The 27,527-nt window shown below is 59.2% G+C and overlaps 1 protein-coding gene across 7 annotated transcripts in view; it reads left to right on the top strand.

The window, feature by feature from the left end:
• The window catches only part of ARHGAP23 (Rho GTPase activating protein 23), an 83,857-nt gene that overhangs the window by 19,872 nt on the left and 36,458 nt on the right, over positions 1–27,527 (top strand). For 2 of the 7 annotated variants that reach the window (XM_081219787.1, XM_081219786.1), the window contains exons 2-10: positions 14,659–14,820; positions 17,850–17,877; positions 19,190–19,285; positions 19,486–19,564; positions 19,728–19,782; positions 22,824–23,988; positions 25,615–25,770; positions 25,986–26,097; positions 26,250–26,307. In XM_081219787.1, the coding sequence (XP_081075913.1) occupies positions 14,659–14,820; positions 17,850–17,877; positions 19,190–19,285; positions 19,486–19,564; positions 19,728–19,782; positions 22,824–23,988; positions 25,615–25,770; positions 25,986–26,097; positions 26,250–26,307 (1,911 nt within the window). Of the gene's footprint in view, positions 1–10,932; positions 11,077–14,658; positions 14,821–17,849; positions 17,878–19,130; positions 19,286–19,485; positions 19,565–19,681; positions 19,783–21,551; positions 21,623–21,660; positions 21,715–22,823; positions 23,989–25,614; positions 25,771–25,985; positions 26,098–26,249; positions 26,308–27,527 lie in introns of those variants that run through there. The other 5 variants (XM_081219790.1, XM_081219788.1, XM_081219789.1 and 2 more) reach the window with 5 other exon arrangements.

Here is a 27,527-nt window from a genome sequence, read left to right as displayed (position 1 = left end):
AGCCTTCCAGAACTCACAGCCCCAGGGGGGAGATGTTGGTCAAAATAACCTCATAAATATACAGGCACCATCTCGAGAGTGCTGTGAGAGGGTGCAAAGGGACCTGACCTGGTCTGGGGGCCAGAGGAGGTGTCTCTGGGGAGTGACTTTTTTTGCTGAGAACTGCAGGGTGGGTAGGAGTTAATTAGGGTCTGAGTTGGTGAGGCAGGGAGGGAGCCAGGGAAGAGAGAACAGCATTCCAGAAACAGCATGTGCAAAGGACCTGAGGCTGGAAGGCTGCCTGGTCAGCAAAGGAAATAGAAGGAGGCCAGGGTAACTGGAGCACAGAGAAAGGGGGTGTGGTGGGCATGGAACCCAGAGGCACGTCCCATAGGGCCTGGTGGTCATAATATTAAAACAATTAGTCTGGACTGTAAGGGGCCAGAGGAGTGATGGAGACTTGGGGTAGAGTGGACATGGTGAAGTGGGTGGACTCAGGAGACATTTGGGAAGCAGAGTCCACTCTGATGGGTGGCATGTAGGGCTGGGGCCATAACCCCTCCCATTTATTGGTTCCCAGAATGCTTTCCCAGCAACTTTGTCAGGCTGCTATCCCTAGCTTCATTTTGTAGTTGAAGAAATAAGAAAACCTGTGTGAACTTGAGGTCCCACAGCCAGAAGAGGACTAGCTAGGGCCAATACCATTGGCAAGCATGACCCTTTCTCTAGATCAGCTTTTCTCGATGCTGGGCCAGTGGTCTCTCTCTCTCTCTCACCAGCCTTCTATCCTCCACCCCTAGGCGCCCTGTGGGTTAGCTTAGCATTCCCTACCTAGCACCAGACTGGGTGGGGGACCCAAGAGGCCAAGGTGGTGTGTGGGTGTGTGTCACACTTACCCCAAGAGGCTGCTCTGCTGTTAAATGAGGTAATGCATGCGAAGTGTGCCTGGCATATAGTGAGGGCTCAACAAATGTTAATTACTGCTGTGGCTGTTACGACGTCCCCAGTGCAGAGCCAGGCACATGGTAAAGGGGGCGGATCTGGGGCCGAAGGCGTTGCTGTTTGTCCTCTTCTGACCACAGAGCCCAGCCCAGAAATCATCTCAGCTCCCTCACAGGCAGGAGCAGGGGGTGGGGGCGGGGGGAGGTTGTTTGTCCCTGCAGAGCCACCATCCATCCCCTCCACCCTTCCAGCTGCCTCTGTGGCATCATGGGCTGGATTAGGGAGAGGTTCAACTCTTAGGCAGGGTGAAGGGATAACCTGGGCAGGTTGAGCAGGGCCTTGGGTGAGGGGGGTGAGTGGTTTCAGGGGTGGAGCTGAGAACCTCTCCCTGCAGGGAGCCCCATGTGCCCTTGGGGAGACTTTTGGGATCTGCTGAGACCTGCCTTGGGAGGGGATGACGTCACAGCTTGACTTGGTCTGAGCGATCCCCTAGAAGAAACCAGTGGGTGCACCTGTTGTCTCTGCCCAGGTGGTCAGATAACAGGAAGAACTTCCAGAGAGAGGTGTGGGGGACAATAGGAAGAGCCATGGCCAGAGTTCTCCCCCAGTCTCCTCTGAAATGAGCTGTTCAGTGTGGAGTCAAAGAATGGATACGATGCTTTTGGAGAAGAGTCATTGCAGGCATTTTCTGCCCTTCAGGAATGACTGTCCCTAACATGATCTAGTCTGAAAAAGGGCTCTGGCCTCTCTCCAGGACTCCTTGACCAACGAAAGTGAGACCCTTCCTAAGGTCCCACAGTTGCTCTGCCCTTCTGCAGAAGACCCTGCTCCTCTGTACGAGATGGGGAGGGTGACCCTGGGGCCTGGTTGGGGGCCTGGAGAATGCAGTGGGGGAGGTGGGGTGGAAGGAATGAGGGCACCCTGCCCACTCTGGGCTGTGAGGGAGCTAAGTGTGCCAGACCTGGGCCACCAGGGGGCTCTGCCGCACACGGGACCTGCCTGCATCCCTGACAAGACTGTGCGTCCTTCAGCGTTCAGGCAAGGTTTCCTTGGAGCGTGTGCACGAGAGAGCACGCGAGAACGGGGTCTTGCCTCTATGTGCACACCCTGGTATGTGTGTATATGTTACGGGTGGTGTGTAAGCATATGTAGGCTTGGGAAAGACGTGTGTGCTGGGGGGCGGGGTCAGGCCTCATGGGGTCAGGAACCCCATACTTAGCCTGGCTTTTGCTAGAAAATCTCTTCCAAGGTTCTGACAGCTTGGGATGTGACCTCTCAAGGGACTGTGCATCCATCAGTCCGGCCTCCGATAGATGGTAGGTCCTCATCAATGCCAAGGACTTACTCTGTGGGAGGTTCAGACGCCCTTGGAAGCCTGAGAGCTCCCCTTGTGCTCCGTCTACTAGGGCCTCAAAGATGACAGCAGGGGTTCTGAGAAGGCACGGTGGACGGGGTGGGAGGGAAAAGTCCTCCCTGCAGGAGGTCCCCAGCTGTCCCAGGCAATCTCTGTGGGCAGGGCCTGCTCCTGGGCCCCACTGGAAGACCCATTCATTTGTTCCATCTTCTTTCAACGATATATATTTTTTTCATTTGAATTCTGACTTTGCCATTTTTTTTTGGTGTGTGGCAAAGTATACATAACTCAGAATTTATCATTTTTTAAAATATTTATTTATTTATTTATTTATTTTTGGCTGTGTTGGGTCTTCGTTTCTGTGCGAGGGCTTTCTCTAGTTGCGGCGAGCGGGGACCACTCCTCATCGCGGTGCACGGGCCTCTCACTGTCGCGGCCTCCCCTGTTGCGGAGCACAAGTTCCAGATGCGCAGGCTCAGTAGTTGTGGTTCACGGGCCTAGTTGCTCCGCGGCATGTGGGATCCTCCCAGACCAGGGCTCGAACGCATGTCCCCTGCATTGGCAGGCAGACTCTCAATCACTGCGCCACCAGGGAAGCCCCCGAATTTATCATTTTTAAGTGTAGAGTTCGGTGGCATTAAGTATATTCACATCGTTGTGCAACCATCACCACCACATGCCTCCAAAGCTCTTTTTTTTTTTTTTAATTTATTTATTTTTGGCTGCATTGGGTCCTTGTTGCTGCGCGCGGGCTCCCTCCAGCTGTGGCGAGTGGGAGCCACCCTTCGCCGCTGCCGTGCATGGGCCTCTCTCTGTGGTGGCCTCTCTCGCTGCAGAGCACGGGCTCCAGGCGCACAGGCTTCAGTAGTTGTGGCTCACGGGCTCCAGAGCGCAGGCCCAGCAGTCGTGGCGCATGGGCCCAGTTGCTCTGCGGCATGTGGGATCCTCCCGGACCAGGGCTCGAACCTGTGTCCCCTGCATTGGCAGGCGGATTCTTAACCACTGCGCCACCAGGGAAGCCCCTCCCGAACTTTTTTCATCTTCCCAAACTGAAACTCTATACCCACTAAACCATAACTTACATTCCCCTTTCCCACAGCCTTTGACAACCACCATTCTATCTACTGTCTCTATGAATCTAGGTATCACATATAAGTAGAATCATAAAATACTTGCCTTTTTGTGTCTGGCTTATTTCACTTAGCATAATGTCTTCAAGGTTCATCTATGTTGTAGCATGTGTCAGAGTTTTAAGACAAAATTCCATTGTATGTTTGTGCCACATTTTGTTTATCTAATTCATCTGTCATTGGACATTTGGGTTGTTTCCACCTTTTGGCTTTTATGAATAATGCTGCTATGAACATCCCTGTACAAATATCTGAGTCCCTGCTTTCTCTTCTTTTGGGTACATGGCCAGATGTGGAATTGCTGGATCATATTGTAATTCTATGTTTAATCTTTTGAGTAACCACCATACTGTTTTCCACCATTTTGCATTTCTACCAGCAAGACATAAGAGTTCTTTCTAATTCCTCCACATTCTCGCCATCAGCAAATAATTTTTGAGAGCCTACTATGGACAAAGCACTCTAGCGGTACAAATACATTTCTTTACTTTTTTAAAAAAACTTATTTATTTATTTTTGGCTGCATTGGGTCTTCGTTGCTGCGTTGGGGCTTTCTCTAGTTGCGATGACAGGGGCTACTCATTGCGGCGGCTTCTCTTGTTGCGGAGCACGGGATCTAGGCGTGTGGGCTTCAGTAGTTGTGGCCCATGGGTTCAGCTGCTCCATGGCATGTGGGATTCTCCCGGGCCAGGGTTCAAACCCGTGTCCCGTACATTGGCAGGAGGATTTTTAACCACTGCACCACCAGGGAAGCCCACAAATACATTTCTGAAAATTTAGTAGCTATTGTCCTTAGGAAGCTCTCAGTCTAATGTGGGAGACTCAAGCCAGGGCCTTGAGCAGTCTCCAGTCTGAGGGGGAAAGACACAGGCCATGACCTCTGGGAGACTCTGGACTAATATGGGGCAAAAACAACAAAAACAACAATCCTGCTCTCAGGGAGCCCAATCTGATGGAGGAAGCATAACTTCTTCCTTTTGGGAAGTCCCCAGACAGGCCCAGAGACCAGAATGTATACGTGGAGGGCATGCCTTGAGACAGTCAAGGGGCTGCTGAGAGTCGTAAATCAGGGGCTGCAGAGGGCTTGTGGTGAGCTCTAGCCCACGCTGGCCCACAGTTGCCTGGGCGATGGCCCCACTGTTTACTTTGTGGCTGGCTCCAGACTCACCCTTTTCTGCAAGTGCTCATTTCCCACCATGAGGAAAGATACTCATCTTTAGTTTCTCCTCCCTCTGGTGTCCCTGCGGAGGGAACTGGCTCTCTTGCTAGGAGGGGGCCCTGCCAGCCTGGCACCTTTGCCATCCTCCTGGTCTGCTGGGAGCAGATTCCATCCTGGGGTCTCATGTCGCCCGCCCCTTCCTCACTCCCAAATGGCCTACTGACAGGGCTCTGGGCCTGCCGAAGTTCTGCTGTGGAAGGGGGGCTCCTGATGATTCCTCCCTGCTTATTAGGGGGAGGGGGGCACATAGGGGCCTGTAGGGGGTAGGCAGTGGGAGGTGGTGGTGATGACCGCATGAATAGGTTCGCCTGGGTTTGTACAGACCTCCTTGAGTGTCTGCATGTGTCAGTGTCTTTGTGTACATGTGGCTGAGTTGTCTGCATGTCTGAATGTGAGTGTGGTTGGGTGTGTGAGACTGTGAATATTCAAAAGACAATGAAAACATCTTGCATTGACCTTGAGGGCATTATGCTAAGTGAAATAAGTCAGAAAGACAAATACCTTATGTATGATCTCACTTACATGTGAATCTAAAAAGAACCCCCCCAAACAAACCCCCCCCAAACCCCAAGCTCACAGATACAGAGAACAGACTGGTGGTTGCCAGAATGGCAGGGGTGTGGGGTGAAATGGGTGAAGGGAGTCAAAAAGTACAAACTTCCATTTATAAAATAAATAAGTCCTGGGGCTGTAATGTACAGCATGGCAACTATAGTTAATAATAGAGTATTGCATGTTTGAAAGTTGCTAAGAGGGTAGATCTTAAAAGATCTCATCACAAGAAAAAATTTCTGTAAGTATGGTGACAGATGTTTAACTAGACTTATTGTGGAGATCATTTCAATATATACATAGATATCCAATCATGCTGTACACCTGAAACTAATATAACGTTACATGTCAATTATACCTCAATAAAATTTTTTTTTAAAAAAAGAAAACAAACAAAAGTTTGCATTTATTGAACCCCTATTCTATGCTCAAGACTCTTTAATTGATTTAATTCTCCTAAGAACCTATGAGGTGGAACTTAGTGTCATTCCCATTTTATTGGTGAGGAACTGAGGCTCAAAGAGGTTAAATAAGTCACCCAAGGTCTCACAGCCAGAAAGGGGTAGGGATAGGACTCAGTTCCAGAAGGCCTGGATTCCAGAGGACCCTGGAGCCCACGTGCTAACCCCTGAGCCGTACTGCCACCGGAAGAACTATGGGATTCTGTGCTGCTTGGGATTGTGTTGGTCCGTCCTTGATTTCTGGCATCACGAGTGCGTCCTCCTGCCTTTTCTCTCACCCTCCCCTCCCCCAGCCTTCCTTGGCTCGGGCCCAGTTTCAGGGTGGGAGAGGAGTGTCGCAACACCCTCACTCAGGGCAAGACTGGCCCTGGATGGGGAAAGCACGGGGTCTGGAGAGACCCTCTGAACCACCCGCTGCCCGCAGGCTAGACCTAGTGTGGGGTTCCCAGGTTCCCGGTGACGCGGGGTTATCTGCACATTAAGGGTGCTGGGAAGACTCGGGCCTGCCTGGCCGGCTCATCCGCTTGGCCTGTTGGGGCACGTCGGGGACTGCACACAAGTGGTGCTGGGAAGCAGGCATCTGAGTGGGGAAGAGGGGTGGAGGAGGGAGGGGGCGGCTGCCCTTGAATGAGGAGACTGGGGCAGGGGTCAGAGGCCCAGGCGTGGGCGGGGCGGGCATGCCTTGGGTATCGCATTGCCTGCATGCCTGGGATGGACGGGCTGGCAGGGGATTTGCTCCGTCTGTGTGTGAGGTTGCGGGGCGGGGGGGTCCCAGTTTGATGGTGTGCGATGGGTGTATGGGACCAGTCGGGGCTTTAGAAATGCCGGATGATTCTCTTGGGTTGGGGGCATTGTTTGTCCTGTGGTTTGAAGCCTGCATTCTGGGAGGAGGCACAAAGCAAGCAGAGGAAGGAAAAGCAGGCAAATTGACCCTGAGACCCCTCTCTCTCACTTCCTGAGCCACACGCCCTTCAGCAGTATCAGTTTCCCTCCTTCTCCTATCACCTGACCCTTGGGCCACAGGATGCTCCCCTCTTCCCCAGTTTCTGGTTGTCAGGCTGGCACCTGCAGTCTGCTCCTCCAGCTCAGCCCACTCTCTGGTTCAGAGGCTTACCTGGGAGGCCCCTAACCCCACTCTCAAGCAAACTGTCCACCCCCAGAGAGAAGAGGCCCTGAACCCCTGACACAGGGGCTCCTTTGGTATGCGTATGGGGGTCTCCCTCGGTGGGGCTGAAGGCAGCTGGCTTGGGCCTGGATCTGGAACGGGGGACCCCTGAAGACTTCAGGAGCTAGGACAACACTAGTAGAACTGTAAGCGCCCTGATGGTAAGGTCTACACTCGTCTTGTTTTTCTAAGGTGTCCCAGCCCCCAGCACAGCCCCTGGCCCACAGCAGGCACTCAAGTCGTGGTTCTTGAATACATAAATGAGAGGATAATGGAAAGAGATCTGAGTTAGGGGTTAGAACCCTGGGATGGTCCCACCTTAGTAAAAGCAAGCCTTGAACCAGTCACTTGTCCTCTTTGAGTCTCAGTTTCTGCATCTGAAAAATGGGTATAAAAACAATCTCAAATATTCAACTCTTAGGGTAAGGGTCAAATGAAATAAAGTGAAAGTGCTTTCAAACAGTAAAGGATGATGATCTCACATGGAGAGATGAAGACCGGATGCCCTCCCTTTGGGGGTGTAGTCCCCAAGCCCTCCGCAGGGGACCTTCAGGAAGATAAGGTTGAATGGATTTTGCAAGCTGGTCAAACTAGAGGATTGATGGGAGGGACTGCTCAGCGGGGTAATTCCTGATTTGGGGGGAGGAAGCTGGGGAGGGTGTAGGGGAGGAGGACTCACACCAGGCAGGAAGGCTTGGAATAGAATCTCAGCTACGCCTGGTATTTCCCAGCCCTTGGCCCCCTCCCCCACTGCACTCTGGGGCCCACCCCACATTCCTTTCCCAAAGGAAATGGGGGAGGGGGCCGAGAGGCTCCCCAGGCCTGGAAGATCATTTATTCAAACTATGTATAAGTTTCTAGGCCCTGCGGTGTGTACCTTGCTCCTGACATGCCTGTGGAGGAAGCTGGGGTGGAGTGGGTGGGGTGGGGAAGGTGTGGGTTTGTGTTGGAGGAGGCTGTTACCTCCTTCTGGGGGCCTTGTCGCCCCTGCCAGATTAGAGGGCAGGAGATGGGCCTCATGGATGGCTTATCATTTCCCAGGTCTCTGCTGCCCTGAACACAGAAACCCTGTGCTGCGTGCTGCTTCTCCACCTCGCCTCTCCCTACAGCCCTCAGAACCCTCAGCAGTTTCGAGGGGGCGGGGAGTCGATTCTTTTTTTTAAATGAATGTATTTATTTTCTTTTTGCTGCATGCGGGCTTTCTCTAGTTGCGGTGAGCAGGGGCTACTCTTCGTTGAGGTGCGCGGGCTTCACATTGCGGTGGCTTCTCTTGTTGCGGAGCACAGGCTCTAGGTGCACAGGCTTCAGTAGCTGTGGCGCACGGGCTTAATTGCTCCGTGGCATGTGGGATCTTCCCTGACCAGGGCTCGAACCTGTGTCCCCTGCATTGGCAGGCAGATTCTTAACCACTGTGCCACCAGGGAAGCCCCAGGGAGGTTGATTCTTTTTTTTTTTTTTTTTTTTGCGGGACGCGGGCCTCTCACTGTTGTGGCCTCTTCCGTTGCAGAGCACAGGCTCTGGACGCGCAGGCTCAGCGGCCATGGCTCACGAGCCCAGCCGCTCCACGGCATGTGGGATCTTCCCGGACCGGGGCACGAACCCGTGTCCCCTGCATCGGCAGGCGGACTCTCAACCACTGCGCCACCAGGGAAGCCCCAGGAGGTTGATTCTTGATCCAGACACACAGCAGCACCTGTTGGCCATGAGAGGCTCCATGGGGCGTGAGAGGGGAGAGTGAGTCTTATTTCCCCCGAACCAGGGACTGGGCTTGCAGCAAGAGGAAAGGAAGTTAGGCAGCTGGGGGGACTGACTGGCTGCCTGCTGGGAAAGCCGGCCAGACTCTGAGTCAGGACATCCCTGTGGTCATTGCCCTCCATTTGGGGCGGCAGAGTCTGACATGGCTGAGGACATTCTCGGTGGTGCTTCCGGCTGGTCTGAGGCCCTGGCCTGTGGAGGGCATGACAAGGGCAGGAATGATCCTGACCCAGAAGCCTCAGTTTTCTAGTGATGGCGGCGGGGGAGGTGCTGATGGAGATGCCAGGAGTCCTGCTCCCCCCGACCGCAGTCCGTTCCCACTCTGTCCTTAGCCCTCCTGACTCAGCGCTGGTGGCAGCCTAGCTCTTCCCTTCCGGCTTCCGCCCGGGTGGGGGTGGGGGTCCAGCTCCTGTACAGGGGGCCCAGCAAGCGGCAAACAGGAAACAGGAGAACAAAACCGCTCCCTGGCCCTCCCCCCACCCCGCTCCTGCCCACCCCCATGGTCCTCTATTTCTCTTCCTTCTCCCCTGGGTTTCCCCTCCTCTCTGTGCCCCTCTTTCTCTCTCCTCTACCTCCCCCCACAGGATCCTCCATCCTGGCCTGTCCTTGCTGGGGACAGCAGGTGATGGGACGAGGGAGGGAAAGGGGAGCTGACTCTTCTGCCTGGCTCTCCCTCTGGTGGCTTCCCACCACCCCCACCCCCCCACCCCCCCGCCAAGGGCCCAGCCCTATGACTCTTCCTCCCCCGACTCCTAGATTTGGGAGCAGGGTTGCGCTGGATCTGCTCTCCTCTGCCCGCAGCCTCCCTTACCTGGGTGCTGGCTAGACTTTAGGTATAAGATCCAAAGTCGGAATGAGGGGCTCTGGACTTGGAGTCCCGGTGCTGCCCTAACGAGCTGGGTGCTCTTGGGCTTCTGTTATCCTCTGAAAACTGGGTCAGGGCAGTGGCCCCAGGCCCCAGGGAGTGGCTGTGCGGGGGGAGCACACGGGGAACAGTCAAGTGGGATAGAAATGGGGGCGGCCGTGACACGCCTACTAGCCAAGGCCTCTGTCGGCCCCACCCGGGAAGGGGCCTGGGAAGGGCGGGAGCCAGGAAGGGGCGGACGGCAGGTCTGCCATCGACCGGGGCTTCCTGTCTGACTCACATGCTGGGGTGAGGTGGGGGCCAGCTTGGAGCCCATTGCCGGCCTGTGGTGGCCCCTCTGGGTACAGCATAATGGGCAGGGGGTCCTGGGGAAAAGGGTCCATCACACGCTCCCACAGGTGGTGGTGGGAAGGGTATAACGTGACTCTGAGGTGGGGTGATTATGAGAGCGCTGCTCTCTGAGCAGGGCAGTGTGCGTGTGTGCGTGTGTGTGCGCGTGCGTGTGCGTGCATGACCTGAGGGGGCACGGCAGCAATGCATGGAGTGGGTGTGCTGGGTAGTGTGTGCACGTCCTCTAGGTGTGTGCCTTCGTGGGGTTTGTGGGTCTCTCTGTGGGGTGTGTGTGGAATGTATGGGTGGGCAGGTGGGGGCCTGGTGTGCTTTCAGGGGCACAGTGGGTATGCTTGCAAATGTGTCTCTGTGCGGTGTGTGGGCCATTGTACCCGTGGGAGGATGTCTAAAGTGTGTGTGCATACAGAAGAATGTCCACGTGCAATGTGTATATGAGGGGAATAGTGTGTTTGTGTAGGGTATGTGGACAGAGGGGGAGTGAGTGACTGTGTGTGTGGGGGGAGGGTGTGGGGTGTCTAGATGTGTGTGTGGTGCGGGTCTGTAAAGGTGGGTTGGGTGTGTGTTTACATATGTACGCGTGGGAATGTGTATTTCTCTGGGACGCGGGCAGCTGGTTGAGCTTTGGACTGGAAGGAGTATAAGCGTGCGCGGGCAGGTACAGTAAGTTTTTGTGCGAGTGGGGTGTGTGTGTGTGTGTGTGTGTGTGTGTGACTGCGGGGGCGCTGTGCAGGGCCTCTCGTGTGTTGGGGGGTGTGAGTGTGTGGGATGGGGCGGCCGCGCACAGGGGCCGCCCCGGAGGGGGAGGTGTCTGCCCTGCGAGACTCGCCGGCGTGTCCGGGCTCAGGCGCCCTCGGCCAGGAGGCGCGGGAGGCGCGGAGCTGCTGCAGCCGTCCTGCCGCCGTCCGCGCGGGCTGTCCGTCCCCTCGGGGCTCCAGGGCTCCGGGCCCGTGGCTCCGGGGGGCGGGCGGGGACCCCCGGGGCCCGCCCGCCGCCGCCGTCCGGGGGGCCGAGGACGCCGCCCGCCGGGCGCCGAGGAGCGGCCGCCGGCCCCCGCGCAGCGCGCCGGTCTCCGGAAGCCCGGCACACGGCGCGCTGGGGCCGGGGCGGCGGCCGGGCCCGGGGGCCCCCGCCGGCCGCGGCGGTCGTGGGCAGCGCGGTGTGGCGCGTGGGGCGCGCGGGGGCCGGGGGCTGGCGCTGGGAGCGCGCCGTCGGCGTGGACTGCAGCGCCCCGGAGCCGCGCTGCCTCTGGCTGCCCTGCCTCAGCCACAGCGACCGCAGCGCGCCCGGGCAGCGCCCGGCCAGGGTGAGCGCCTCGGGAGCCAGCGGGGTCGGCGTCAGGGTTAGGGGTCGGGGTCCGGGCAGGCCTCGCCCCGGTGGGTGGGACCGGGCCACCAACTCCCTGCGTTCCTTGAGCTGTGTGCGCCCTGCGCTTGGGGACCGATCCCCTCCGGAGTGGGGATCATCTCCGGAGAGATGCAGGTGAGGGCGGCAGGCTCGTGGCTGAGAGCTTTTCCAGGGCTGCCGGGTTACAGCCCTCAGTCTGCTGGTGGCCTCCAGTGCGCTCAAGCCTCTTGGTTTATAGGCGGTGGAAGGATGGAAGGGACCAGGGTTGTTTGAAGAGGTGCCAGGACGTGGAATCCTGCAGAGTTTGGGCTGGCAGTGACCCCGAGTCAGAACCATGCCAGGGGTCCCCTAATGAAGCAGGAGGGGCATCACTCCGCTGTCTCCCTGGTCGGGGACCCGGGCACAGAGACACACAAGGGTTTTCAAGCGAGCCAAGGAGGCTGAGGTGGCAGAATGGGCCCCAGCAGGTCATGAGTGATCTCAGGGTGAGGACTGACAGGGCTGGAGAGGGGGGTGGGGACAGCGTTTCTGCTGTCCGGGATCGACCAGGCTGGTAGGGCGTGAGTCACAGTGGGCGCCATGCCCAGCTGCGCTCCCTGTAATGACCTCTTTATGCTCCTGGGGGAAGGGAGGAGCAGGACTCCTGGGTTCTAGCTCCTGGTGTTGCCAACCCACCACGTGTCCAGTTCTGTCTAATTTGTGGCCCTGGGGTCACCTGCCCTTCTCCCACCATCAGCTGTATTTCTGGATGTCTCTTTCTTTCCTGACATGAGAGTGGGAGTGTTTGGAAATAGATCTGGGCCTGGGAGCATTCATCAGTGATTTCCCTATGTCTTTCTGAGCCTCTCACTCTCCTTCCCCTTGTCTCTGTGCCTACCTCAGACAGCAGAGTTGGGGATGTGTGTGAACTGTACCTCTTCCCAATCTAGTCACCTTCCATGGCTGCTCCCTTCTCTGTTTCTGCATGTCACCTCCCTCCCCCTCAAGACGAGAGCAAGACCCAGGATTGTCCCAGATTGGAGGGGAGGGGAGGAGAGGAAACATGCATGTATAATAGAATGAAGGACTGAGGTTAAAACTAAGGAAGAACTTCCCACAGAAGAGCGGCGAAATCTGGCCACTGATGGGGGCCGCAGTGTCTCCTCTTCAGGCAGGGGTGCGGTAGCTGAGGCGGGGGATTACCACACTGACATTCTCCGGAACCTCGTTGGCAGGGATGGGGGAAGGAGCACTGGAAGGAAGGAAGAGAGGAAAGGAAAAGGTAGAGCTAAGGGAGGGGGCGCCGGTGGTGCCTGGGTGAGGAGAGGACCTGAGAGAGAAAGGCATGCCCACTGCCCTGGATTACAGGCCCCTCCTCCAACCCCCCCGCAACCGCCCCCGGGAGTGGCACCCCCAGGCAGCTGGCAGCTCCAGTCAGGATGTGTGCTGGGGGAAAGGTGGGGGACGTGCGGGGACCTGTCCCAGCCACTTCTCGTCACTGGGGCAGCTGGTGGCTTAAACCTTAATCCAGGACACCAGCAAAACAAAAGGCCCTGTGAACAGCCTCAGCCCAGAGCCCGGGTGGAGGGCATACAGGGGAGGCACCCCACACTGGGGAAGAGCAGGGGTTTTGGTAGGAGGGGGCAGTGGAGGGTCCCCTGAGGCCCTCTTCCCTCCCTGATCAGTTCCTTGCCAGGTCCGTAGAGATAGGAAATCCAGGGGATTTCAGACCTCAGCAGAATTCCCAGAGAATTTTCTCCTCTGGGCTCCTCAGACCCCCATGGGGGTGTGGGGCTCAGTGGGAGACTCCAGACTATAGCCACAAGCGGAAGGAGCTGAGGGGTCATCACTGGGCCTCCTGCCCGATGCCAGAATCCCAGCTAAGTCCTCCTAAGGCCTCCTGGATGGGGATTGTCCAGCTTTTGCTTGGACCCTTGTGAGGACAGAGAACTCACAGCCTCATCCGGGTAGCTTTGCAGATGTATGTGATTATAGAATGGTCTCCCTGGCCCAGAGCTTCACTCGGCTTCCTCGTATCCTTCACCTGGCTGTGTCCTCTGGGACTGTACCAAGTAAGCCTATTGCCTCTGTTAACGTTTTTCTTTAATCTTCTGAGATTTGAGGATATCCCCTCCCCAGACCTCCCGCCCCAGGCAGCCCAGCCTCCCACCCCACGCAGAAATCCCTAGCTTAGGGCTGGGCACAGGACCTGCTCTTTCTGCCGGATGTATGCACAGGGGGGTGGATGGATGCATGCAGGGACTTCTCGGTGTCAGTACATTTGAGTGGCGGATTCGAGCTAGGGAAGCCAGGGGAACTTCGTAGTGAAGTGGGAGCCCCTCACCCCAAAACCGATGGGCTTCTTCCCTCTGCACCCAGCTGCACCTGTCTTCCCGCAGCGGAAGGCTCCTGCCTGGTACCAAGGAGGAATGAGGGGGTGAGGACTGTTGAGGGTGGGGGAGGGGCTTCTTGCCCTTTGAGGGGTTTGGGTTAGGGGCACCAGGTAGGTTAGGCTGCCCGAGATCAGGGGTTTAAGAGCCCCTGAGGGAGCCCTCCTGGCTTTTCACTAGGCAGCCTGTCCGTGGCTCCCATGTCCTCCAGTCTGCCGTCTGCCTCCCTGTGTACCCATCTCTCTGACACCCTCCTGTCACCCACTTTCCCTCTCTGTGTCCGAGCAGGGCACCTGGAGGGAGCCCCCTCTCAGGCACCATCCTCCTCTTCTCCCTCTTGCCTCAGAAACAGACCCGTGTGCCCCCAAACCCTTGTCTTCAGACACCCTCTGCCCTGTCATCTTGGGGAGTCCCAAGTATTCCAGTGCGGCGGCCAGAGGGCAGCGGAGTGTCTCCCCGCCTCCACCCCCCCACCCCCGGTTCTCCACTCAGTTCCGGTGAACCAGCTGGGCCTCTGGGCTGGGCTCCGAGCCTCCGTTCCTTCAGTGGACTCTCTGATGTCCAGTCCACTCCCTTGTGGCTCATAGTCCCCCGCCTGTTCCTGCTGCTGCTCCTGAAGGATGCACGGGTGTGTCAGTCTCTCTGCGCCTGTGTGTGCTGTGTGCGTGTGTCTGCGTGTCTACCTGAGTGAGCGTATATGTGCTCATCGGTGTGTCTGTGCACCTTTGCACATGAGTGTGCTTGTCTGGGTGTTTGTGATGTGCCCTGTCTGCATGAGTGTATACGGATGGGTCTGTGTTTGCATATGTGTGCGTGTGTGCATGTGTGAGATTGGGCAGCCAGCGGGAATGAGCTCAGACAGCGGCAGGCACTTCCCAGGCAGGAAGGCTGTGCGTCCAGAGTCAGTGAACGTTGGCCGAACTGAATTGAATGGACACCTGGCTCGCTGCACTGTTGCTTCCCTGGACACAAAGGTGTTGTGAGGGGATTGAGGAAAGAAAGAAGGAAGAAGCTGTTGGTCTGATGAGGGGGGAAGGGAAGGAGGAAGGGGAGAGCGGGGGCTCGGTCAGGGCACAAGAGGGTCCGAGCACCTGGCAGCCCCCCAGGTCCTCTGGGCTGCAGGAGGCAGTGTGCAGACTGGCATCTCACCCTGGCTCCCTGTGCTCCCACAGCTGCCACTGGGCCCAAGAGATGGGTGCTTTCCCGGGCGCCCCCTCCCCTGGCAGGGCCCGAGGACACTGCTGCTGCACAAAAGCCTCCAGGACGGCTTTGGCTTCACCCTGCGCCACTTCATCGTGTACCCGCCTGAGTCCGCTGTGCACTGTAGCCTGAAGGTACACGTCCTGTGCCCCTGCCGGCCTGGCCTGAGGGAGCTTTCGGGGGGGATTCCTTTGTGCTGTCCCCTTCCCGGTGCTTCTGTGGCCTGGAGAAGAGGGTCACCGAGAGGCAGGGGCAGCCCTGGCTGGGTCATTTGTGTGGGGTGATCGTAGACAAGCCCCCACCCGCTCTGGGCTCAGTCTTCTCAGGAGAAGGGGCCGTGGCTGGCTCGGGGCAAGGAGCTAGAGGTGGGGGAGCCGGGATGCACCCCCCGACTCTCAGCCTCTGGGAGGTGAACAGCTTCTCAGAGAGATGGGCTTCCGGGGACCCCTTGTCCACTGGCCGCTCCTGAGCTGGGTTAGTTGCCTCTCCCTAGCCTGAGCTCTCCGGGAGTCTGTCCTCACACACCTCCGGGACCCCTCCCAGAGCGCCCCAGGCCCATGCTGGCCTCAGATTTGGGCCTGGAAAGAGCCCTGGGCTGGGCTGGAGACCTGGGTTCCAGTCCTGGTACAACTGCTAACGCACTGTGGATCTTGGGTGGTCTCACCCTCTCTGGGCCCCATTTCTCCTGCCATCTCCTGAGGGCATTGATCTATTTGACCCCTGAGGGCCCTTCCAACCCTAATATGAACGTCAAGTTCTCCGAGCCAGGAACCAGGGCTACTCAGCCTAAGCCACGGTGTGGGCTGGGGGTGGGGGTCCCTGACAGGAAGACATGAGGGGGGCCTAGGCAGGAACCAGGGCCCCCAAGGAGGGGCCAGCTCCCTTCCCCCACCTCTCTCCCAGCAGGAGGGGAGAAAGATTTATTCTGGAGTCCGTGAACCTGTTTCTCCCCTCCCCCAGGGCTGGGACCGGCCTGCACAGCTGTTGGGGGACTCTCCCTTGGGGAGCTTAGTCCCACCTGCCAGAGAACCAAGGCATTGGGTTTCTCTGCCCGTGTTTGTGTGCCTGCACGTGTCTCTTTGTATGCACACGTGCGTGCATGGTATGCTAGTCATGTACGTGCATGCTTGTATATCTAGACACATGTCTGTGTATACGCTTCATGTGTACACGTTGCTGTGCAGCTCTCACACCTGTGTCTGAGTCTGGGGCCCCTGCATAAACTCTTCGCACTGGCTGTAAGTGGGGGCTGATGGTGTGTGGGAGGGGCCTTGCCTCACCCCTTAGGCCCAAGGACACCAGCCTCCCAGTTCCCTGGAACCTCCCTCCGGTCCTTCCTGCCCTCCTTCTCCAGAATGTCCCTCCTTCCTGGCCCTCCCACCTTCTCTCAGGGAACCCTGCTGAGCGTGACCCTGCAGACACAGCCTGAGTGGTCTAGACTGGGTGGTGGACCTGTCTCAGAGAGACCTCGCTCACATGGGGGGCTGGAGGACCCTGGGGCAGGGCAAGCCAGGGACGGGCGCCATCCCCTTCCAGAACGTGCCCAGGGCTGGGAGCCCACAGGGAGCTCACCCATCTCAATGCACCCACCTGCCTCTGCCACCCACTCACTGTGCTGGCTGCTTACAGCAGCGGGCACACTCCCCGCACGGGAGGGCAGAGCCAGAGGGACTGCTCTCCAGCAGAGCCCAGCAGCCTTCCTGTCCTGGCTGGGATGCCCAAGAGTCCTGGGTTCCAGCACTGGCTCCTCTGTTGTCTCTGAGTGGCCCTGGACAAGTCACACCCTGTCATCTGTAAAATGGATGACCTGTAGAGAGGATTAGACAAGATGACCCCAAAGGTCCTGTCCAGCTCGAAGATGCCACATCCTGCTGGCCTGGCCTGTCTCTCTGACTTGTTCTTTTTTTTTTTTTTTTTTTTTTGCGGTACGCGGGCCTCTCACTGTCGTGGCTTCTCCCGTTGCGGAGCACAGGCTCCGGACGCGCAGGCTCAGCGGCCACGGCTCACGGGCCCAGCCGCTCCGCGGCATGCGGGATCCTCCCGGACCGGGGCACGAACCCGTGTCCCCTGCATCGGCAGGCGGACTCCCAACCACGGCGCCACCAGGGAAGCCCCTGACTTCTTCTTGCCCTTGTTGCTGATTCCTCCCCAGATGCGGTGCCCTGCCCCGCCCCCTCACTCACCAGGATGACCCCAGAGGCCTCCCTCGTGGGTCTCCTCGACTCCGTTTCTTAGCCCTGCACCTCGATGCCACAAGTATTTTCACATCCGCTCTCTCCCGCTCAAGAACCTTCACTGGCTCCCTCTTTCTCTCCTTTCAAAGCTGAAAGCTTTAGTCTGACTCCTGTCACTTGCTGGCGTTGACACGCCTTCTGCTTCAGCTCAGTTGATCCAGTCCTGTTTCTGCCACCAGGTGCCAGCACACTCCACTCACCTCACCCAGAATGCCTTCTCCCAGCCGGCCTCAAACTTGCCTTAAAACCCCCTCCCAGGGCCTCCCTGGTGGCGCAGTGGTTGAGAGTCCGCCTGCCGATGCAGGGGATACGGGTTCGTGCCCCGGTCTGGGAGGATCCCACATGCCGCGGAGCGGCTGGGCCCGTGAGCCATGGCCGCTGGGCCTGCGCGTCCGGAGCCTGTGCTCCGCAACGGGAGAGGCCACAACAGTGAGAGGCCCGCATACCGCAAAAAGAAAAAAAAAAAAAAAAAAAAAAAAAAAAAAAACCCCTCCCAGAGGGGCTCTAATCAGGCCTTCCCTCCCCATTCTCTAAGGGCTGATAGCCACTGTTTGCACTTGTCATGCCTGCTTATCTGTGTCTGCCTGGGTCCTGTCTGTGTGTGAGTGTTTGGCCCCTCCCCCATTGGGCTTCGAGCTCCCCAAGGGAAGGGGTCGTGGGTCCCCCATTGGACTGGGGCCTTTCGGACGGCTGAGATGCTGCTGCGGTAGAATCGGCAGGCATGAGAGAGGGCTCCTGTTACGGGGGACACCGCCTGGGACTTGACCTCCCCGTGGGCACCCCTCCCACCCCCTCTGGCTGCTGGGCTATAGTTGAAAGATGATAAGAGGGGAGGCTGCTGGGTGGGGGAGCTGGAAGGGGCCCTCCCAGGTGGAGCTGGGCCTCCCCCTGTGCTACCGAGGGCCCACACCCACCTCTGTTCCCTGCAGGAGGAAGAGAATGGAGGCCGAGGAGGAGGTGAGGAGTGGCAGGGGGCTGGGCTCCAGGGGCTGGGGCTGAGCTGGGACTCGTCCTCCCGCTTCTGTGTGTCTCCCTCTCCCCCAGGTCAGCCTGGGTTCAGCTGCGCCCCCCACCCTTGACTGATGCCGCTGTCTTGGCTCTTCCCTGTGTGTCCGCTCTAAACTGCTCACTCTCTCTGTCCTTCCTTTCTTTTCTCGCAGTTGGCTTCCTCTGGGCCTGTCCATTCCGCGCTGGGGGTGGCGTTCTGGGGAGCAGATAGGTTTCTAAAGCCCTGGCCCCTGCCCTGGAGTTACTCCCAGCCTAGATGGAGGCAGAGGCAGGGCCTGCAGGGCCCTCGGGGCGGGAGGTAGTGCACCGCTGATCAAGGGCTGTCCTTGGGGATAGAGACGCTGGGGTTCTCGGGACATAACGGGGGCCCTGAGGTCTTTCTCTTTTCACATGTGAGCCTAACTCCCCTGGCTGTCACCCTTGCTCTCCCAAACGGCTCCTTGCTGGAACCCAGGCTTCCTGGGGTATTCAACGCAGAACCCCTTGAACAGGCAGACTTCCTTCTCTGCCACTGGGGCCTTTGCTGGGCAACCATGGGGCCACTGTCTTCCCGAATCCCCATTGCAGAGGCCTGTGTTGGGGGAGGAGCCAGCTGACCTAGAGCAGGCCCGTTTCTCTGGTGGAGACAGTTAACAGTTAGCAGTTAGCGCTTAGCAGCAGAGTAGTATTGCTGGGGTGTAACGTGATGTCACGAAGGGCCGAGTGCCAGTCCTGGGATCCTTAGGCCTCTGCTTGGAGTCCCCTGACCCTGGGGAAGGGAGTTGGGTGGGAGGTGCAGGTGCTGGGTCTCTGTGAGCCTCAGTGTCTTGTTGGCTCTCCTTCGGTCTGGGTGTGGACACTCTCTGTGCGTGTGGGTTTTCCTCCCTGCTGTGTATCTTCAGGACTTTCATGGCACCCTTCCTTTGTCTTGTGACTTGTCTGTGTGTGTGTGCGCGCACGTGCACGTGTCTGTCTGTCTGCCCCTCTAGACTGTGAGCTCGGGAAGGGCAAGGGCCATGTCTGTCCATCCTTTGTAGTCTACTTTCCAGCACAGTGCTGGGACGCAGGAGCCATTTAAGGAGTGACTCCGTGTGTTTTCATTTTCCCAGCAGTGTGTTGTGTTGTCTGACCCTGTGCATCCGTGTCCCTGTGGATGTGTGGGTCTGTGTTTTTGTCCGTGTGAGTGTGATTACTCTCTGAGTGTGTGTCCCCTGTGTGTGTAGCTGTGCATGGGTGTGACCTTCAGCAGCCACCCCCAGCTAACCTGGCTGATGCTCACCAGGACCCTCCCCCCGGCACCGCCTGGAGCCCATGGACACCATCTTTGTCAAGAATGTGAAGGATGATGGCCCTGCCCATAGGGCGGGGCTTCGAACAGGTGAGCTGTCCCAGTTACCTGGCTCATCGCACAGCTCTGGGTCTCTTCTCCCTACCCTCTGGTTAGGATGGAATTTCGGGGTCCAGGTGTTGGGGAGTCTCCTGTCCCCCACTGTCATCCATACATGGTACAGGGGTTCTCAGGTAGGGCCATTGACACCCTTTGGCCTGCTCACCTGTGGCCCTGTCCCTGGTCCCCAGGAGACCGGCTGGTGAAGGTGAATGGGGAGAGCGTCATCGGGAAGACCTACTCCCAGGTCATAGCTCTGATCCAGAATAGGTGAGCGCCCTTGCCTCCCTTGTCCCACGAGAGCCCCCAGCCCACTCACAAGTCCCTACTCACCCCACCCCCTTGGCCCTGGTGGTGCCCTGGCGACCAGGATCCCTGTTCTCCCAGACCCTGTTGCCTCAGCCTGGCCTGACCCCCTGCCCTGTCTCTGTAGCGATGATACTCTGGAGCTCTCCATCATGCCCAAGGACGAGGACATCCTCCAGCTGGTGAGTCCTGCCCTGCTATCTGGGGTGGAGGACCCTGGGTGCTGCGGGCAGGATGCAGCCCTTCTCCTTGGGCCTCCCTCCTGCATCGGGCCCTCTGGGAGGCGGAGGAGTGAGTGGGGGAGCAGCACCAGCCCGGCATTGCCCAACTGGGGATGCCAGGCCCGTCCCCGGGCTGGGGCTGCTGGTTGCTTCAATCGGGGCTGTGCTGGGGGAGGGGGAGGCGCTGGCCTTGGCCGGCAGGATTCTTGCCAGGGTGTCCGGAAGGAGCGTGGCCCAGCGGGCCCTGCCAGACTGGCACGTTCCTGTGGCTCCCGTGAGACACCTGTTCCCCGCATCCCTCCCTGCCTGGCCTCGAGTGAGCGTGTCTCCTATAGATGTGTCCACACACACACACACACACACACACACACACACAGTACCCCACTGTCATGTGCTCCCATTCACACAGCATACCATGGACCACCCGATACATAAGCAGAGAACACTAGATACACAGCTGCACACAGCCCACTCTTCAGCTAGCACACTGTACACTGCAGTATGTGATAACGCACACCACCTGCCAGACACACCATACCAGGCACTTACCACGATACACACCACCCCTCAGTGCTACACACAGGCACCCACTACCCCACACCCACGACCACAAACATCACAGCACACCACACACTCCTCAGCATCTCAGATCCCCACAACACAGCACCGCAGCGTGTCCCATGACATACACCTGGATTTCTCACCACCACAACACGAACACTTAATGACATCACAGGTACTCGCTGTTGTCACAACACGTACGCCCACAGACACCGCAGCCTGCTCCATCCCAGCACAGGCGCGTGCGCTCACCGGTGTCACAGCCACCCGGACTTCCACAGTCACGATGCGAGTGCAAATGCACCTTCCTTCACAGCTAGCACTCGGCATCCGCCGACCGCTCACAGAGCAGGAACCACAGACGCTGCACGCGGCGGACCCTGCACTCACACGTGTACCCGTTTATGCCACATGCTCCGTGCGCGTCACCCACACACACTCACACACACGTGCTGCCTCTCTGTTTCGCCCCCAGCTCTGACCCCGAGTCCAGAGCAGTCCTCTCTGCCCAGTGCCCAGTTTCCTGGTCTCATGGGTGCCAGCCACATGCCAAGTTGCTTGCCCCCGAGGTCACTGCCCCCCCGGGAGACGGCCGAGGGCCAAGCCCGGGAGGTCCTGGGAGCCGCAGTGCTGGCTTCCGCCCTGGATGTGCTCTCACAATCACTGTAATCACAATGCCATGCTTGGCCCCATGACCCTCTGGGAACCTCCAGCCCGTGACCTCGATTGTCCCGTTGCCCTTCCTGGGGAGGGGGAGGCAGGGGTGGGGGCCCAGAGGGGTGGGCGGCTCTCCCCAAGTCTCCAGGGCCCTGCCCACACGCCCTTCCCCAGGCGGAGGGCGGCGTGCTGGGGTGGGGGGGGATGGGGTGTGACAGGGCGGGACCTGGGGCGTTGCTTTCTCCAGCCGGAGCGGGGCAGGGTGGGACAGCAGCCTTGAGCTCTGCTGCCCAGGCTCGGGTGGGCAGGCAGACAGACCCAGATGTCAGCATCTGGGGGCCTCTGCTGGCCCCCCTCTCTCTGGCTGGCCAGAGGGTGGGGCCCAGGCATTCCTGTGGTTGGGAGCCAAGGCTGGAGGCCAATGGGGCCGCGGCAGCCGCTGACGCCACCGCCGACGCGGCGAGGCCCCTCCACACCCATGCTCCCCTCCCTCCTCCTCCCGCCAGCGAGAGAGCCGGTGGGGGCCCGAGGGCAGCCGCGGGGAGGGCCGCCTGGGGGGACGGAGGCCAGGGCCGGCACAGTGGTCAGTGGGGTTTAGCGGGGGGCGGGGGGAGGGTGGAGGCGGGCCGGTGATGTGGGGAGTCCGGGGAGCCGGCAGGATGGCAGGAGGGAGAGGTACGTGAGTGTCCCCGCCGGCCCCGCCGGCGGCCGGCGTGTGGGTCCAAAGGGGGCTGAGTAGGGGTGTGGTTTAGCTCCTCCTCATCACACGAGGTGTGTGCCTGGGACTGGAGGTGTAGTTATTTGTCTGTGTGTATGTCTCATTGTGTTTCTCTACGTGTGTGTGAGTGTGTCTCTGGGTGTGTATTTTCCTGTGTCTCCTTGTGATGTGTGTGTGTGTGTGTCTGTGTGTTTGGTTTCACCCTCCCTCTTTGATACTTCACCCTGAGATAGGTCCCCGGGCAGCCCATCATGGGCCAGGCTAGGCCAGCCAGGGCCACAGGGCTGCTGTCCCTGGGGGCCGCCTCCTTTTTTGGCTGGGCCTGGGCGCTGGCCCCCGGCCCTGTCACTCCTCAGCAATGCAGCGTCAGCCTCAGCTCCCAGCGCCAAATTCCAGGCCTGGGGTGCCAGAAGGTGGCCCAAGGCCCCTTAGCCAGTTTGGCCCCTCCCCCAAGCCTGGCCCAGAGAAGCAAGTTCCTCCTCACCCCAGTGGCCCAGGAGCCAGGCCCTCAGCTTTCCATCCAGGGGATGGAGGGACAGCTGGGCTCTCCCAGCCCCTGCCCACCCCCAGCCCACCCCACCCTGGACACACCCCTTAGGTCGCTTCCTCCCCTGTCATCTGCCACCTTGACTGGTCTCTGGTAGGGTTTCCCAGCTCCACCCGAGGGTCTGTGGGCACTATTGGACATAAGAAAGCAGGGAGGCAGCTGAGGCCAGCATCGGGGGAGGACCCCAGAAAACAGATGTTGGAATGTTTGTGGCTAAAGGCAGTCCTTGTCATAAGTCTTAGAAAAATCCTGGCTCTTTCTCAAGTGAGTGTGTGAGAGTGTGTGTGTGTGTGTGTGTGTGTGTATGTGTGTAAGACTCTCAAAGGCCTCTTATTTCTTTGTCCTCCCCCTGACTCTCTTTGGAGCATGTCCTCTCACCCCCACCCACTCAGGACTCCCCCTGCTTGGTCCCCTCCCTTCAGTCCCCTTCTCTGGAGACCTTGACCTCCAGGGGCTGCTGTAGCCTTCCCCTGTGAGGCCTGTTCAGACCTGCTTACCTGCCTCTGTGTCCCTGGCCAGGCCTACTCCCAGGATGCCTACCTGAAGGGGAACGAGCCGTATTCTGGAGAGGCCCGGAGCATCCCAGAGCCACCCCCGATCTGCTACCCCCGAAAGACCTACGCCCCGCCAGCCCGGGTCTCTACCTGGGCCACTATGGTGCCTGAGCCGCTCTCAGCACTGCCCAGTGACCCCCGGAGTCCTGCTGCCTGGAGTGACCCGGGGCCCCGCATCCCGTCTACTGCCCACTCCCATCCGGACAACCCTTCCTTGGGGATGAGCCAGCCCCGCCCCAGCCCTGGTGCCTTCCCCCGCCTCCCCTCGGAGCCCCGGACGCTTCGTGCCTTCCCGGAGCCTGGAAGCCGGGCGCCCCCCAGCAGACTGGAGTGCCAGCAGGCCTTGTCACACTGGCTGTCGAACCAAGTACCCCGCAGGGCGGGGGAGAGACGGTGCCCCGCCATGCCGCCCCGGGCCCGTAGTGCCTCCCAGGACCGGCTGGAGGATGTGACTGCCCACCGCCCGTGGCCCTGCTCCACCTCCCAGGGTGCCTTGAGCCAGCTGGGCCAGGAGGGCTGGCACCGCGCTCGCTCAGACGACTACCTGAGCCGGGCCACCCACTCAGCCGAGGCGCTTGGGCCAGGGGCACTGGTGTCACCCCGCTTCGAGCGCTGTGGCTGGGCTTCCCAGCGTCCGTCTGCCCGCACCCCTGCCTGCCCACCCAGGGACCTGCCCGGGCCCCAGGCCCCACCCCCGCCTGGCCTGCAGGGCCTGGATGACACTGGGTATATCGGATACCGGAGCTATAGCCCATCATTCCAGCGCCGGACTGGCCTTCTGCATGCCCTCTCCTTCCGGGACTCGCCCTTTGGGGGGCTGCCCACCTTCAGCTTGGCCCAGTCCCCTGCACCATTCCCACCGGAGGCCTCTGAACCACCAAGAGTTGTCCGACCAGAACCCAGCACCAGGGCCTTGGAGCCTCCTGCCGAGGATCGCCGTGACGAAGTGGTCCTGAGGCAGAAGCCTCCCACGGGCCGCAAGGTCCAGCTGCCCCCTTCCAGACAGATGAACCTTGGGTTTGGTGACGAGTCCCCAGAGCCAGAGGCCAGTGGGCGAGGGGAACGCCTGGGCAGAAAGGTGGCCCCTTTGGCCACTACTGACGACTCTCTGGCTTCCATTCCCTTCATCGGTGAGTGAGGGTGCAGGTGGCTGTCTTGGGAGACTTGGTTTTCTGTGCCCTGTTGTACTTTACCCACCTGCCACCATGGGCAAAACTCTGGATTGGGTGCTGATGGGATCCGCCCGTTTCTGTGTCCGTCCATCTGTCTGTCCATCCCACTGTCCATTCTTGCATTCCTCCGTCCATCCTTCTGTCTCCCTTCCATCATCCCGTCACCCTTCGTCCCATTCACTGACCCTTCCGGCCTTCTTTCCGTCCACCTTTACTTCCCCCTCCCTTCCCCCTCCCTCCTTCTCTCCTTCCCTCCCTCCTTCTCCTCCCTCCCTCCTTCCATTCTTCCTTCCTTTCACCCATCCTTCCGTCCTTTCATTCTTTTTCTATCCTTCCTTTGTTCCTTTCCGTCCACCCTCCATCCCTCCATCCATCCAACGCATATGTGTGTCAGGCACTGTGCTAGGCTCCGTGCTCTCCTGGAGTGTGTGATCCAACCATAGGAACAGGTGATCAAACAAGAACGATCCAGTTGAATGGGTGTGTGATAGGAGTACAGGGAGCTCTAGGAGGCAGAGAAGGGCTAGACGGGGGCATGGTGGCCAAGGAGAGAATCTTGGAGAAAGGAAACTTCGGCTAAGACTTGAAGGACTTAGTCAGGGTAAGAATGTTCAGGGAGAGAGACTAGACTATGCAAAGACCCTGAAGTGAGAGGTAGGATGCCCTTCCAGGTCATCGGAACAGGTCTGGAGGGGCCTTGTCCGTCACTGGGGAGTTGGGATTTCATTCTGAGAGCAGAGGGAATACTGAAAATTTGCCGCCTTTAGAATAGACGTTGGGTAAGGGAGAGGCAAGAGAGTGGAAGGGTCAGTGGTGCCCAGGTTTCTGGCCTTGCGGGAGGGTGGAGCTTCACCTCCATAGTGGGAAAGAGAGGGAGCGAGGCAGGAAGAGGTTTTGGCTGAAAGAGGGGCGCTCACGGAGGGAGCAGGATGAACCGGGCTGGGTCTAGGGGCTTGGGAGGAAGACTGGGGTGCAGGAGCCCAGAGATGGTAACTGGGGCTGAGAGTGGTGAGCTCACCCTAGGGCAGCCATGGGAGTGGCCGAGAAGCAGCCCCGGCCAGGAGAGGAGGCACAGCCCTGGCCCCCCCCAGCCAGCCTTCAGTCTAACAGGGCAGACGCAGCCTCTTGTCTCAGTAAGCTCGCAGTCTGAGGGCGGGAGGTAAAGTCTTTAGTTTCAGGGTCCTTCTAGTCTTGGGTGGGGGGACGTGGTAGCCACCTTCAAGGAGCCCCCAGCTGATGGGGGAGATGGTCCTTATCCTCAAGAAGCTCCCAGTCGGATGGGGGAGACACCAGCCGTGGCCTCAGAGAGGGCTGCCTCCCGGCCAGGACTAAGAGGGGTGGCTCGGCCCCACTCCTGGGTGCCCTCAGTGTGGAGGAGACAGAGGCTGAGCCTCCGTGACCACAGTGGGAGGTGACCCGTGGTGGGTCAGCGCCCTCGGCAGTGGGCATGTCGCCAGCAGGGCCCTGGAGGGCTTCTGGAGCCTTGGGCATGTGGTCCCGGCCCGGATGGGAGGCTGGGGCCGGGGGGTGCAGACAGGTTCAGCCTTCTGGTACCTTCACCCACCGCTCCCTCCGCTCTCGCAGATGAGCCCACCAGCCCCAGCATCGACCTCCAAGCCAAGCACGTCCCTGCTTCTGCTGTGGTCTCCAGCGCCATGAACTCAGCCCCTGTCCTGGGCACCAGCCCCTCCTCCCCAACCTTCACCTTTGCCCTCGGCCGCCATTACTCCCAGGACTGCAGTGAGTGCTGCCTGCAGCCCCAGCCCCACCCGCTCCCTTGCTGCCTGGTCCCGGGGGTGCCCGCTGCCTGGTGTCTGGCCTCTTCCGACTGGCTTCTGCTCCTCCTGGGGACCCACGGGGAGAGTCCCCTCTTGGCCCTGCCCGGACAGGAGGGCTCCGGGGAAGCCCCCGCCTGCTGCCCCGCTGACCCTGGGCCCCTGTGGGCGGCTTCACAGGCAGCATCAAGGCCGGCCGGCGCTCCTCCTACCTGCTGGCCGTCACCACCGAGCGCTCCAAGTCCTGCGACGACGGGCTCAACACCTTCCGGGACGAGGGCCGGGCTCTGCGGTGAGGATGGGGGCTGTGGAGGGGCTCTTGGCCCTGGGGTCGTCTGCGCACGGGGCAGCCTGCTTCCCCCCGGAGGGCCTTTGAGCCTTGGGGCTTGTGGGCGGTCCTGGCTGTGCCTCCCGCAGCCCTCATCCTCTGTCCTCATCCCACAGGCGCCTGCCGAACCGCGTGCCCAGCCTGCGGATGCTCCGAAGCTTCTTCACGGATGGGGTGAGTGGCACGTGTGTGTGGGTGAGACGGCTCCCGTCTCCTTCCGGCCTCGGCTGTCCCCACACTCACCTCGTGTCGGCCACGTGACCCACCCTCTCTATGGGCTCAGTCATCACCTAAAGACACCGTGAGCCTTCCTTCCCAAGGCCTTTGCCCTGTCCTTCCAGCCGCCCCACCCCCATCTCCCATCTAGCAGGCCCTTTCCACGGCCCACATGCCACATGACTCACTCTTTCACTTTCTTTAGATTTTTTTAGGCCCTCTGAGAAATTTCAGCCTTTACGCCTGATATTTCATGCCTCCCCTCAGCACTCTGCTTGTCTCCTAGCACTTCTCATGTTACACAGTTTGTGCGTCCATCTCCTTTCTTGCCTGTCTCCCCAGCTAGAATGTCAGCTCCATGAGGGCAGGGATTTCATTTGTCTTATTCACTGTTTGACCCCTCTGCTGCGTACCTAAAACAGTGCCTGCACCGTGGAGGCACTGGGTCCGTATTTGCATGGTGTCTTCAGGGGACAGGGGACACCCTGGAAAGGGGGGGACACACAGGGTTGAGAGTGACGGAGAGGCCGAAATTTCCAGCCTCAGGACCTGGCTGTGCCGCGTCTTCGTTGCCTTGTGCGGGATGGGATCTTCGTTGCCTCGTGCGGGATCTTTAGTTGCAGCACGCGGGATCTAGTGCCCTGACCAGGGATCAAACTCAGGCCCCCTGCGTTGGGAGAGCAGAATCTTAACCACTGGACCACCAGGGAAGTCCCGACACAGACTCAGTTCTGAAATGACCTTAAATCTTTTTGCTTATGGATGGGTTGGAAAGGGCATATCGATTTCAGATCCTCGATGTCTTCGGTTCATTGAGTAGAGGATACTGTCCTCTGGCTTATTCCTCGCCCCGTGTCCTCTGCTTCCTTGACTCTCCCTTGACCTGTGTCACCGCTGCTGCCAGAGTCCTGCTGACACTGTCACCCCCGCCGTGTAACTCCTTGTGGACACGAGGACCTGCTCCACCACCTCGGTCTTCGTTGATGTTCCCACTTCCTCTGCTTATGGAACTCCACGCGGACACAGTCACTTCCTCCGTTTCCTTAGTTCCCTTCAAGTCTGTAACGTTAAGCGTGGCGAGGCATGTGGCCTGCGGGTCATAGCCTTTCCTCCGTTCTGGCTTCCCCAGGTCTCATGACCTCAACACAGATGGGTCAGAGAGGGTGAGCAAGGCCCGT

The sequence above is a fragment of the Mesoplodon bidens genome (genome assembly GCF_964165515.1).
Source record: "Mesoplodon bidens genome assembly, chromosome: 19".
Taxonomy (NCBI): Eukaryota; Metazoa; Chordata; class Mammalia; order Artiodactyla; family Ziphiidae; genus Mesoplodon; species Mesoplodon bidens.
Note: the sequence above shows the minus strand (reverse complement) of the source record. Positions and strands in the feature narration are given on the sequence as shown.